Source organism: Somniosus microcephalus, chromosome 8 (genome assembly GCF_052327205.1).
Source record: "Somniosus microcephalus isolate GS21.2 chromosome 8, FLI_Smic_1.0, whole genome shotgun sequence".
Taxonomy (NCBI): domain Eukaryota; kingdom Metazoa; phylum Chordata; class Chondrichthyes; order Squaliformes; family Somniosidae; genus Somniosus; species Somniosus microcephalus.
The window spans coordinates 18,841,471-18,855,284 of record NC_140994.1 but is presented as its reverse complement, the minus strand read 5'-3'; the positions used below and the strand labels follow the sequence as shown (position 1 = coordinate 18,855,284).

General features: G+C 43.8%; 1 protein-coding gene across 2 annotated transcripts in view; it reads left to right on the top strand.

The window, feature by feature from the left end:
* pdzd7a (PDZ domain containing 7a) overlaps positions 1-4,863 on the top strand; it is an 85,720-nt gene extending 80,857 nt beyond the window's left edge. For both annotated transcript variants that reach the window (XM_085994316.1, XM_085994315.1), the window contains one exon: positions 2,340-4,863. In XM_085994316.1, the coding sequence (XP_085850442.1) occupies positions 2,340-2,483 (144 nt within the window). In that variant the 3' untranslated portion in view covers positions 2,484-4,863. The remainder of the gene's footprint in view (positions 1-2,339) is intronic.
* The last annotated feature ends 8,951 nt before the right edge of the window (positions 4,864-13,814 follow it).

Genomic DNA, 13,814 nt, shown 5'->3' with positions numbered 1-13,814 from the left:
TCAAGCTTATGAGAAATCCCCAAATAAATAAATAATTAACATAATTCTAATAAAAGATAAATATTCCCCTGTTCAAAATTAATTAAAAGTCCCTTTGATTAAGTATTAAAAATAAAAATTAAATTTTTTGAAAAAATAACATTTCGGTCCATAATTTTACATGAACTAATTTTAAATGTTTTTGTACATTTTAATCATTTAAAAAATGTTAATTTAACTTTTATTTTAACCCTTACACTGGTGTAAGCAGGCCCTATGCCTGCTTTTACCAGGCATAAGGGTTTTGTGGACATTCGCTGGGCAGTAGTTGCCCAACTCTGCGCCAGCGAAAAGCGTTTTTGGGGCGCATGCAGACGATCTGTCGAGGAGAAACTTGACATCGCAAGTTCTGGGTTTTCGCGCATGTGGAAACCCAGAACTTGCGGGGCCATTCTGAGGGCTATCGTACACCGTCATCGGCGCTGCAAAATCCGGGCCATTTGTTTTGCAAAATTGTGTTGGTTTCTCATGTTGGTGCTGTAGGTCAACAACAAAGTAGTGAAATCATCGGCTCTGCTGTGAGCTCCTTCATGTATCTGTGAACCACAAACTGGCCAGTGCTGCAGATATTCCCTGCATAACCTGGAATAACCCAGCAGCACAAAAGCACTGTGGTTGTGATTTAAAAAAAAATTAAGCATTTTTGTCTAAGATTTAGCTCGGTTATTGGCTTTTTAAAATAATTTTATTTATGAAGAATGTTTCAGCTCATTTTGTCAGATTTGGTGCAATAATCTGTAAATTTGTCTGAAAAGACAAGTGTCTAAGGAAGGTGAGGAGAAAAAACATTGAATGCAAATACAACCATTCTGCGTGATTTCTTTCAATATGTGTTTAATGGGCAGCTGCTTTTAGATTTAAATAACCAGCAGTTATTTAAATTCACAAAGCCTGGTCACCATTTCAGAGGTATTTATGAGCTAATCCTTTCCAAGTCAGGGAGTTTGATCCGGAGAATTTGAAGACTATTTGTCTACAACTTTCGAAGAAAGCTAGTTAAGACAAATAACTTTTGTAACTGATGAAATAAAGGAAAATAGTTCACTGCATAAGAAAATTGATTACACTATAGTTCTACTGCAACAGTTATGAACTACTTTTTAATGTAAGAGGAGATTTTTTGACAAGTGTTGTAAAAGATGTTTTATTATTGCTATTGTTTGCTGCTCTATTAATATTTTATAAATTGGTTTGCTAGTTAATGCCTTAAACAAGCTGTAGTGGAGTGTTACTCTGCTGACTTATTAAGACGAGGAAGATTCCAGGATAGAACTACTCACTGAAGTATAATAGGATTGCCAGTTAGTGTCAGCTGTGGCTCAGTGGGTAGCACTACTCGCCTCTGAGTCAGAAGGTTGTGGGTTCAAGTCCCACTCCAGAGACTTGAGCACAAAAATCTAGGCTGACACTCCAGTGCAGTGCTGAGGGAGTGCTGCACTGTCGGAGGTGCCGTCTTTCGGATGAGACATTAAACCGAGGCCCCGTCTGCTCTCTCAGGTGGACGTTAAAGATCCCCAGGCACTATTTCGAAGAAGAGCAGGGGAGTTATCCCCGGTGTCCTGGCCAACATTTATCCTTCAGTCAACATCACTAAAACAGATTACCAGGTCATTATCACATTGCTGTTTGTGGGAGTTTACTGCAAATTGGCTGTCGCATTTCCTACATTACAACAGTAAAAAGTACTTCATTGGCTGTAAAGTGCTTTGGGGTGTCCAGTGGTCGTGAAAGGTGCTATATAAATGCAAGTCTTTCTTTCAGTTTATTATCCTGGATGCACTGCAATATTTTACTTAGATAACAGGGCAAGTGAAAACATTCTTGAACACAAACGGGAACTAGGGCTCATCTACGAGAGCTGTCTGAAATTCAAAAGCTAGAAATACAATTTAAAAAAGGATTAAAGAACTGAAAAGCATAACCATGATCAGGTTGACAGCCATTAGCATTGATTTCCCAACCTCTCTTTGGCAAACTCCTGCCCTCAGGCTCGCTATGCATATGTAATTAGAGCAGATCCTGGAAACTCTGGCAGGGTCCACTCTATTGAACTTCAGTGAGTGTAATGCTCCCTGAACTCGGGTCCTTCCGTTTCAGCACCAGGACTGGAAAATCTCCATTATTGCCCCATTAACAAAAGCATCCGAATGGCAGCGCACATACTTGCTAGTTCTTAGCTGATATTTCAGTGGAGGAGTGTTCTTCCTTAAATGCCCTTTTGTTCCAGATGCTGTTTATTGGGAACCAGGTGAACCAACAGTATTAAGCAGTAATTGTGATGTTTTCTTCCCTTGATGCAGGCTGGTTATGAATTGGTTTCAGTTGATGGAGAAAGCCTACAAAATGTCACACACCGACAAGCAGTGGATATAATCCGTCGATCTTACAGTAACAAATCCCTGGACCCAATGGTGTTCGTGGTTAAGGTACCTAAGAGCAGCTGAAGACTAAATCTGTTAGGACCGTGACAGAACTTTGTTATATAATTCATGATGACCACACAATAGAGACATTTTATTTTTAAATGAATGGTGCGTGTCTTTCTACAGAGTTTCAATTCATTTGAAATCTGTAAACCACTTGACTTCACATCCTGGATAGTTTGATTGGAAAGAACTACATTGATTTTAAAAGCAATTTGCAAAACATTTCATACAGTGGATGGAGACTGTTTTCTATATTGTTTGTAATAAGTGAATGGATCATTACTCTCTCTGCGTTACACTCCCAAAACAGAATCTTACACACATTCTTCTTCAGCAGATGGTCCATAAATCATTTTATGGAAAACACATTCATTGTCATTTTTCATGTCAAGATACAAGAATAGGAATTGGATGGTCTGGTGTATAGTGTTAAACACTAACATCCATCACAGTGCACCATATGTTTAAAAGTTGGCCATGAAGTGACTGATTTGTGGTTAGCATTTACATTCACCACACGGTTTGTGTGCACCATCGAACTACCATTTGGGATATCTTCATTGTTTTTCTGCACAAGAAGTCTACATGGCAGTGCTGGCGGGAGTTTCCATTCTTTGGGCAGCTATTGCACGTGACTATGGCATAGTGGTGGCACTTGCGAGCTTCAACTTGCCAGGCTCCATTCACTTAGGTTGAAGAAGGATGGTTGGATTATAGATACGGTCACAATTGATTGCAAATATTTCTCCTTGAGCTCTTCAGAATACTTTAACTCTCAGAAACACGTGTAACTGTAGTGTTTAGCAAATGCTGCTTTCCCCTGGCATGAATGGAAGAGGAAGTTTGTTAACTTGGTGTTCTTGGGTGACATTCCCACTCCCCCCATACACTCTGCCCCTGTAACTCGTGCAAGATCCCAATAAAAGCTTCATGAAACGGACAAAATGGCAGGTTTACCACTGTTAGAAAAAAATCCTTTGAGTCAGAATTTAATTTGGTGTAAGTTGCAGAACTTCACATCGTGAGGTCATTTGGCCTGTGAGTTTTTTAAAATATTTAAACAATTACTTTCAGTTTTTACTATTGGTACAGATTAAGTACATATTGTAATTTGAAGATGCCCTTCACCCAATATAAAGTCAAGTCAAATTCAGCGTTCAAGGATCATCACTCAAATTTTTAGGTAAATGATCCAAAATTTTAATAATGTCAGCTCAGATTGGGTTACACCAATTCTCAAGCCTTACTGAGTGTGAAAATTGTACAAACGCTCGGTGCGCAACTAAAACATACAGATGAGTGAGCCGTTCTTGGTTCAGATTTTCTCAATTCAAACCTCAGAGAATGGACTGATAGTGTACTTGTATATATGCAAAGGTATGTACACATTCGGTTGTAAATGACCTTGTAATTTTTTTTTATTAAGAGCACAACTGCAGGTGTGCAAAATTCCATGCATGCTGCACTTGTATTTTTTTAATTAAAATTGAACTGCAGCAGCAAAAGTTCAAATTCTCTCAGTTGAATCAAATGCCCTTTTTCCTTTCTTCGCCAGTGCCCACAGTGAAGGTGAGCACAATCATCCCTAAGTGAAAGCATTGGAGAAACTGAGTTTCCCACTTAATATGGCTCTGTCATTGGTCATTTGCCAGGCCATACAAGCACATAATTCATACGGTTAAGTAAACAGTCCTGAATGCTTGACAAAGGATCAGAGCATAGGCCCTTTTACATTAAGACGATGCTATCAATGGCAGAACACAGTTCTCCTGTCATTAACAGCACTCTTTAGTATTAAGCTGGTTGAGCTCCAGGTACATAATGGCGTCAGAAACTCCCATTTTGATGGATCCCATGAGCTGCTGTCAGTCCTACTTATCTTTCAACGGTAAGACTTTTTGAGGAGCAGCACCACCATAAACGAGGGACAGCAGCACCCAGCGTCACGGGTCGCCGAGTGGTGCCCTCTTGGGACTGCATATTAAATATAAGTGCCTCCTAACACATCCAGAAAGATCGTTGAAGAACACTGGTAATGCAGTGCTGTCATCAGCACACTATCACCAAGTTCCAGGTCCATTCGATGCAGTGGCCATTACTGCCCACTTTATTAAGATTACCGTTATAAATGTAATCGCAAAATTACCTGGATCTGTTTACAACCCGATCTTTAACGAAAGATATGTCTTTTATTTGCATTGTGGTACATGGCAACTATGCAACCCAATCCAAACTGTTAACTCTGTGCTGCTTGTGGCACTTGACAATCTGTAGCAAAAAGTGCCTTAGCTTTGTGTATTAGCTTCTTTTCCCTACCAATAGTCAAAACAGCAAAAATACTGTTATCTAACACCCCCATTGACTCTTTGTGGAAATAAAACTTGGCATTAATACAGAATGGCTTTGATGTGATTTCAATAATTTATAATCCTTCTCGCTCATCTAAAACATGTGTTCTGAGTAAAATGAGAACATTTGCATGCAAAATGCCTATTAAATATCGGTGTTTTTCTTGACTGACACTTGGCTGTGAGTGGAGCAACTGTGCTCGGAAGTCATGCGGTGGGATTAAGTTTGCTTCTATTAATAACTAATTTTATCAATTTCTGTCTCAGAATTTTTTTGTTTATTTTTAAGTTAATAGTCTCGATTTAAACCCTCATGATGTGCGGGAGAGGGGCAGGGAGATGGGGGGATAAAGAGTTAAATATGGGGAATGCAGCCCCAACCCGCTGCCCAAACCTGCCGCCTTTTTTACCCTGGGGTATATCGGGGCATCCTCGCCACGGCAGGACACTTAATTAACATATTTAAATTAGGTTCCCACAGTGCAATTGGGAGCCTGATTTAAAATTGGCGTGCTGCACGGGTTTCCCAATGGTCGGGAAACCCGGCAGTGAAAGGGAGTGGGGTCTGCCGGCTCCACAAGTTAAGTGCCTCTTTCAGCAATCCTGGTGGGCCAGGAGGAGCAGGAGTGCACCGCCCCACCACCCCCCCCCCCCCTCCCCACAACCCAGCACCTCAAGGAAACCTTCGGCCTTCCCCCTCCTCAGCCCTCCTGATTGTCGTCTTCCTCCTCCCGATCGCAGGCTCCCTTCCTCTCCTGATTGCTGGGCCTCTACGACCTCCGGATTGCCGTGGACCATCCGCAAGGGTCCCCGGCTGCGGCCTCCTGCTGCTGGTGTTCCCTCCCAACGCCCACCGGCCTGGCTGTCCATTTGGCCACCTGCTGGGCGGGAAACAAGAGCTAAAAACTGTTAAGAGTTCCTGCCGTTAAGTCCAACGTGGGAACAGCCTATGAGCTCCTTTATCTCAGGAGCTAAATTGTAGAACCCGTTCTTATGGGATAAAGTAGTGTAAATGCTGGGAGCCAGCGGACAGATGCCAGTCTCCCACAATCTGACCCAAACAAGAGCTTAGAAGTGGCTTGTAGAATAACTTGTAATCAAATGCCATTGAAATGTATTTATTACTTGATTAATCTTGCTTCACACTGACTGCACACTTTCCAGGTCCATTCTATGCAGCGAGCAGTACTGCCCGCATTGTTGCGATTTAAATGTAATGCAATGTGATTATTTGCATTGTGATACGTGAATACCATGCAACCCAAGTAGCTGCTTTTACAACATGTTTGATTTTCTTTGATGGCGCTCCTGTGAAGTGCCTACATTAAAGGCGCTATATAAATCCAAGTTGTTGTTGTGTTCGGTGGAGTGTTTGTGCCATCGCCTTCCACCCAGGGTTGCCAACTTTGGCTGGACATAGTCCTGGAGGATTCATCACATGACCCCCTCCCACCAACTGCCCCGCCCAGCATGCCCATCCTTGCGGTGCGCCGCCTCCCTACGGGAACCGACTTTTCGTTACCATATTGGATGGTTCTTAACTGTCAGTCAAACAGCCTTTTCATCCCCAACTCCAGCATTTTTATAACTGAACACTTTTGTTTATTAAAGAAAAAAAATATATATTTTTAAATGCCCCTGTTATAAATCTCATCAAGAAACTACTTATGAAATAACGCTGGACAGCCAGCTGGTGGCGCCATCCAAGGAGTATAAATACTCGAGCGTGGGCCCAGCTTCCCAGGGACATTTTGTAAGACAGGGAACTAGTGAAGTACAACTAGACCTCCATGTTCTGAAACAAGTTGATTAAAGCCTTGCTTTATACTCAAACCAAGTGCGTAGTGAGTTTTATTACGTCAGCCCCTATGATTTTTCTCCTGAGGTTTTGCTCCCAGCGGTGTCCTGGAAGGGTTTCGACCTGAAACGTTGACTCTATTTCTCTCTCCACGGATGTTGCCTGGCCTGCTGAGTTTTTCCAGCAGTTTCTGTTGTTATTTTGGATTTCCAGCATCCGCAGTATTTTGCTATTGATTTTAATTGTAGTTGTTGAAGTAAAATAACAGTCCATGGAAATCAGAGTGCTTATCTCTCATATAATGCGCTCTTTGGAAGCCAAGTGCATGTGCTATAATGAAGCCTATGCTTTCGGGAACAACAAACGGCATTCCCCAAATGCAAATAAAACATGAAAAATGCAAGAGTCTAGACCCAGAAGCCTTATTAACAGTGATACAATAGAGAGAGAGCTCCGAGAGGTATTTTGTTGCTGACAGGAGGAGTGAATGCCAAATATTCTTCGTGCCCTTTAATAACACTGTCAGATTTCTGTAACTTTTACAAAGATGAACGCTACCAGACACAGCTGCACCTGTTACATAAATTCTGTTGGCCGGTAAAATTAGTTGAATTCCACTGATGATCACACCCTAAATCGTGCAGGTGCCCCATATAGATAGCATCCAAGACAGGATTCAAATTCAAATAATGGAATGCAGTGAACAAATCTCCAACTCCCATATGAATGCTGTTAACCCACGCAGTGCTCTACCAAAGACATATTCCTTCATTGAAGCGAATTTAAATTTATGTATGTGGTTTTATTTCTCCGCTTCCCATACCTACCTACCTAGCTTTTTTTTTTTGCTTTGCTTTGTCATTTATCATTTCTTAGCCCAAGGGGGATAGACAGCCAGCCAGTCATGTGACTCTGGGTCTCTGCCAACACAGTACTTGAGCTGGCTAGTTAAAGTGCAAAAGCAGACCCAAAGTGATTCCTTCTCTGGTTTTCCTTCCCTGTGCAGAAGGCCTTAGTCTTAGCTGATAGCTTGGTTGAAATGGGAGAGTTGGCACTCATCCCCAAACCTGCATCCAACCACTGATTGACAGCACTGGGAAGACAGTCCATCGTGCCACCATATTGTCCCAACTTTAAGTAGCAGTTGTTTAGTGGTGTAAAGAAGCCGACAGCATCTGTTTGCTCGTTTCAGTAGAAATCTGGCAGGAGCTACTGTACACTCATCATTCCCAGGAAATAAGCAAATATGGAACCGCAGATGGCTGTTTTGTATATTAGTCAATCTCCTGTGGCACTGCACATGGAGAGACCAAAAATCCAGTATTCATTTCAAGCAGGGCAGGGTGAGAGGATGAGGAACTAACTGGATCCAAGGGGGGGGAAGTGGAAGGGTGATTGGGGGGCATGGGGGGAAAAGAGGCAGTTAGGAAAGGGGAGTGCTGAGAAAAGGGAGAGGGGGCAGATGATTGTGGAGAGGAAGAGGGATGGGGGAGGGTAGAGAGGCCGCAGGGAAGCAAAGACAGAGAAACTACCTCAGTGGGTAGAGGCAGTGACCCAGATTCTCAAGTCATGATGGAGAAAGGATGGTGGATTCTTCTTCCCCCTCCACGCCAGCCCTGATTTTAATCTTAGTTGCCTTTCCTGGAATTGTTCGCATTTGGGAGGGGGGAGCGTTTGTACTCGGCTACACGACAATCGGTCTGGACCTCCCCTTTAATGTAACGCTGATTGATAGCTCTGCTCTGCAGGTGGGCTACCAGATTTTTCACCCCCTCCCCAAACAGCCAGCTGCCCATCAGCGCTCAGTTCAAGCAGTAAGCGCGGCAGTATAATGCCCAACCTTCAAAATGGTTCAGGCTTCCCGGTGGCCACAACCAGCAGGCATTCTGAGCGCTCTTTCCACTTGCTCACTGAATGTACACAATCGCCCCCATCGTTTCCAGGCAGTAAACAAGACATTGCAAATACAAGCTTGGGACAGATTCTTGCCTTGGGTTCACCAAGTCACCATCTACCAGCAAATTAAACAAGAAAGCAGAACAAAACCATCCCACCAACTCCATAGTATATAGAAAGAACTTGCATTTATGCAGCACCTTTCACGACCTCAGGATTTCCCAAAGCGCTTTGCAGCCAATGAAGTACCTTTGAGGTGTAGTCACTGTAGTAATGTAGGAAACAGCAGCCAATTTGCGCACAGCAAGCTCCCACAAACAACAATGAGATCATGATCAGTTAATTTGTTTGTAGTGATGTTGGTTGAGGGATAAATATTGGTCCAGGACACCGGGGACTCCCCTGCTCTTTTTCGAAAGGTAGCACGGGATCTTTTATGTCCACCTGAAAGGGCAGACGGGGGGCCTCGGTTTAACGTCTCATCTGAAAGACGGCACCACTGACAGTGCAGCACCCCCTCAGCATTGCATTGAAGTGGCAACCTAGATTTTGTGCCCAAGTCTCTGGAGTGGGACTTGAACCCGCAAGCTGATGACACGGAGGCGAGAGTGCTACCCACAGATCCACAGCTGAGTATGAATTAGATGTGCCAAGAAGAAATATATTGAAGTGAAGGGCCATAATCTAATTTGTGAAGTCAGATGATGATTATAAGCCCCTCAGTGGGATTACTGTCTGGTAATCATACTCTGCTACCCATTGTTCTCTATAATATGTATTGGAAAATTCAACTCTATATGTGCAGCTCATAGCAGGAGCCAGCGATGTGAAACCCAGAGAGAAATGTAAATAGGCTTTTTTTTTGAAAAGCAAAACGATTAAAAGCCTCTTTTATATATTGTGCAGAATACAAAGGCTGCTGTTTATTCAAGGACCTATGACTTTCAGTTGGCACATCATGAGGCCAGGATGATATAGTGAACTATAAAAGTCAAACCTGAGTGTGTTCGCAGTGCTCCGTCAGCCCTGGGATGTACACTGCGGCCTGTATTATTCAGCACAGGCTGTGGGAGAGCATTATTTTGTTTTCAGTAATATATTTTGCTGCTGGCAGGTGTTGTGACAAGAGGCAACAGATGGTAAATTCTTGTGATTGAATTGTCTGCATTAAACTGCCATGATGCTGTGTTGTGTGTTGCTGCATGTTACAGGAAATAGCATCTTCTGTATATGATAGAATTTTATATATGAACAACAATAACTTGCATTTTTATCGCTCCTGTAACGTAATAAAACATCTCAAGGAGCGTTATCAGACAAAAATTGACACCAAGCCACATAAGGAGATATTAGGACAGGTGATCAGAAGCTTGGTCAAAGAGGTAGGTTTTAAGGAGCGGCTTAAAGGAGGTGGAGAGGTGTAGGAAGGGAATTTCAGAGCTTAGGGCCTAGGTAGCTGAAGGCACGGCCGCCAGTGGTGGAGCGATGAAGCAGTGATAATTCCCAACAATCCTCTGCAGATTGTATATGGTGTTTTTTTTAAATTAAACATGGTAGTATTAAATATTTAAATATGGTAGTACTTGTTACAACTCATCAATTACATAATAAACTCATTACATTTATTAGCCTCAATAAAACAAAGCCTTAAAAACAGCTTTAGGGCTAACAGTATAAATGCAGTGATAAATTTTACAGATAAACCAATAATATTAACAGTACAGGTACCCATAGTGAAAAACAATTTTACACCAGCCCTATTAGCAATCTAGTGACTCTTCGTTTTTGCTTGGTAGTATATGGTGTTATTGCCCAGTAGTAAACTGTGCATTACTACTTAATATACTTGTGATGATAATGTGCAGGAAATTAGGCATCCGTCCACTCTCTACCCCCTTGAGGGGGCAAATCAGCTGTTGCAACGCTGGCTTGTGCTGCAACCGCTGAGTTGCTGCCTCAAGGGATCTGGCTGGATGATCGCTTGCATTCTGCTTCTGGTCCCAAGAATCACTGTGCCCAAGGAGGGCGGCAGGTCACCACACTGCTGTAATGTAGGTTAAGCGTGGCAGCCAGTCTGCGCACCGCAAAGTCCAACAAACAAAAATGAAATAAAACGACCAGCCAGTCTGTTTTCCTGATGTTGGTTGAGGGATAAACGTTGGCCAGGGACCAGGAGATTTCCCCTGACCGTCTTCAAACAGCTTGTGGGATCTGTGGCATCCACCCGAGAGGCCTGGCGCACCCAGAGTTTAGCGTCTTATCCGAAAGACAGCACCTGTAACAGTGCAGCACTCCCTCAGTACTGCAATTGAGTGCCGGCCTAGATTATGTGCTCAGGTCTCTGGAGTGGGGCTTGAACCCACAACCTTCTGACTCAGAGGCGAGCGCGCTGCCCACTGAGCCACGGCCGACACCTGAAGTAGTCCAGTGTTGCAAATTAACGTCGGAAAACACCAATTTTAATGTAAATTTCAAATTTTGCAAGGGGGGGGGTGGGGTTAACAACATTCCCGCTAAGCTGTGCCGCGCAGCTGTATGGAGGTCCCGCGCAGGTCGCTTACTGGCCTTTGAATGGGAGATTTTGCACATACGCAGAATTTTGAATGGGCCGCGCAGCCCCTTAAAGGGACCGCGCACCCAAAAAAAAAATTAGGGGGAAACATTGGCGGAAGGATCCCCAGATCCTCAAGAAATTCATACACCAGTGAGTGTGAGAAGCAGTTAGAAGGAGGGTGCGCAATTCTAAATTTGCTGTCTGCGCCGGTGTGTCCCTTATGATATGACGATCATTAATCTATCGGTAAGGATAGCATCACCTATCAACTATACTGGGCGCACTGGATGTCAGAGCCAGCTACGATATCGCTGCTGAATAAAAATGATAAAAAGGGTAACAAAACCACGCTGATTGGCTCCGTAATATATCTGATTTTTAAAAATGAATAAAGGACTTGCATTTCTATAGTGCCTTTCACAACCTCAGGACGGCCCGAAGCGCGGTGTCATCGCTGTTGCAGTGATGGGAACCCCGGCAGTCGATTTGCGCACAGCAAGCTCCCACAAACAGCAATGAGATACGGGATCAGATCGTTTTTCTCCCGTGATGTTGGTTGCTACAATGGAAGTTATTGCAAGGCAGTAATCGCACGCTGATGCGCAGCCAGGGACCGGGCGTTGAATTGAAGGTGGGAACACCGAGTGAGATGATGTGTATCAGATGGCATATCCCCCTCTACAACTAGCTGGGCCCTACCGAGTGGCGTCCATGCCAGGGAAGCAGCCTAAACCCTCTCAAAGAATGGCCAGAATTTAACAAAAACATCAGGATTGGCTTGTTTACACAGGCAGCTGATGGAAGGCAGCATGGGGTTTGGGAGGGGGGTCCTAGGTTGTTGTTTCATCCCCCCCACACACACAAAGGCAGCCCAGCACCCAATTTGCCAGCTGCACTGGGCAGGTGGGCTCCAGAGATACACCCACAGTGACTCTCTCAGCCACCAACTCATTGCCCACCTGTCCAGCCCACAAACCCCAGTGTTGGTGGGTAGCGGGTGGGCCATGATCCTCACCCATTTCTGGGGCCTATATTTTTCTATGCATGTTTCACTGGTCATTGTGGAGCTGCTGGGGAAGACAGTGAAACAGTGGGCAGTTATTGTATAATAACATCTTGTTTGCAGCTTGTTCTGGATGATGTAAGGAACCAGAAAGAAGTAAAACATCCCATTAACCTCTTGATATTATACTCTGCATTGATTGATAACACAAGCAGATTGAAATCGTACTATGCAATATATTAATAACAAATATGTTAAATCTGTATGAAGTTCCACTATCAACTATAACAACAGCTTGCATTTATATAGCGCCTTTAACGTAGTAAAACGTCCCAAGGCACTTCACAGGAGTGTTATCAGACAAAGTTTGACATAAAGAGATATTAGGGACATGTGACCAAAGCTTGGTCAAAGAGGTAGGTTTTAAGCAGCGACTTAAAGGAGAGAGAGAGGCGGAGAGGTTTAGGGAGGGAATTCCAGAGCTTAGGACCTAGGCAGCTGAAGGCATAGGTCGCCAGTGGTGGAGCGAAGAAAATCGTGGATGTGCAAGAGGCCAGGATTGGTGGAGTGCAGAGATCTTGGAGGGTTGCAGGGCTGGAGGAGGTTACAGAGATAGGGAGGGGAAGGGGGCGAGGAGTTAACCCACAGGTTCACATCTTTGTTAAAATAGCGGACCGTGGCATTTAATGCAAACCTAATGAATACACTACACAATTCCACCACAAGTCAGTAATATCACAGGATACGTTTCTTAACTTGTCCCATTACCATCTCCTTTTGCCTTACACCATCTCTTAATCTCTCTCAATGGGCTGGATTTTCATTCAGGGGACGTGATGGAGGCGTGACTACAACTTTCGGGGTTGTTGTCCCGCCTCCATCGAGATATGGCCAATCCACGCGATTTTAACTTGATTGACCTTGTTGAGCCCACCCAGCGGGCTCAGCAGGCCAATTAAGGGCCACCCGGCAACAGGTGACACCACAGACTGAAATTTCATCTGTCAGGAGGTTTTGACAGATGAAATATCAGTGTTTGAAAGCTCTTTGAAGCTGTCAAACACTGACAGTCTTACTTCTAACATGAGTCCTTCTCCACAGACTCAGTTAGAAATCTCTCCTGCACAGAAAGCTGAAGGCTGTCACTTTTGACAGTTCACAGCCATTCTGCTTTCTGTGCCGGTGAGATGAGGGACTCCCGAGACCTAAAGGTAGGAAGGCTGTAAAGGTAAGAAAAGGTAATTTAAACTTCTTTAATCACTTTAGACACACCAAACACACTTACCTTTGCACTCATGCACCCATCACTCACCTGAACACCGACATCTCGACCCCTCCAAGTCCTTCATCCCGACGGCCCGCCTCCTCTAACTTGGTGTGGTTTGGAGCTGTCGGGAATCCCACATTTCAACCTTAAAACATAGGGATTAGGCTAAAAACTGCCTGTTAACAGGCAGTTAACTGGCACTAATCCTGCCCAGTGTCTCTTAATCTCTTCTGCCTTCCATCCTATCACAGACCTTCCCTTTTGTTCTTTCCTCCCCTCCCCCTGCAGGTGCTTTTAAAACCTGTCTCATCTCCAGCTTTTTCCAGTTCTGAGGAAGGGTCATCGACCTGAAACAGTAACTCTGTTTCTCTCTCCACAGATGCTGCCTGACCTGCTGAGTGTTTCCAGCATTTTCTGTTTTTATATTCAGGAATATCACATACTGGGGAATAAAAAAAAATACTTATTGCCACAAAGCATTGA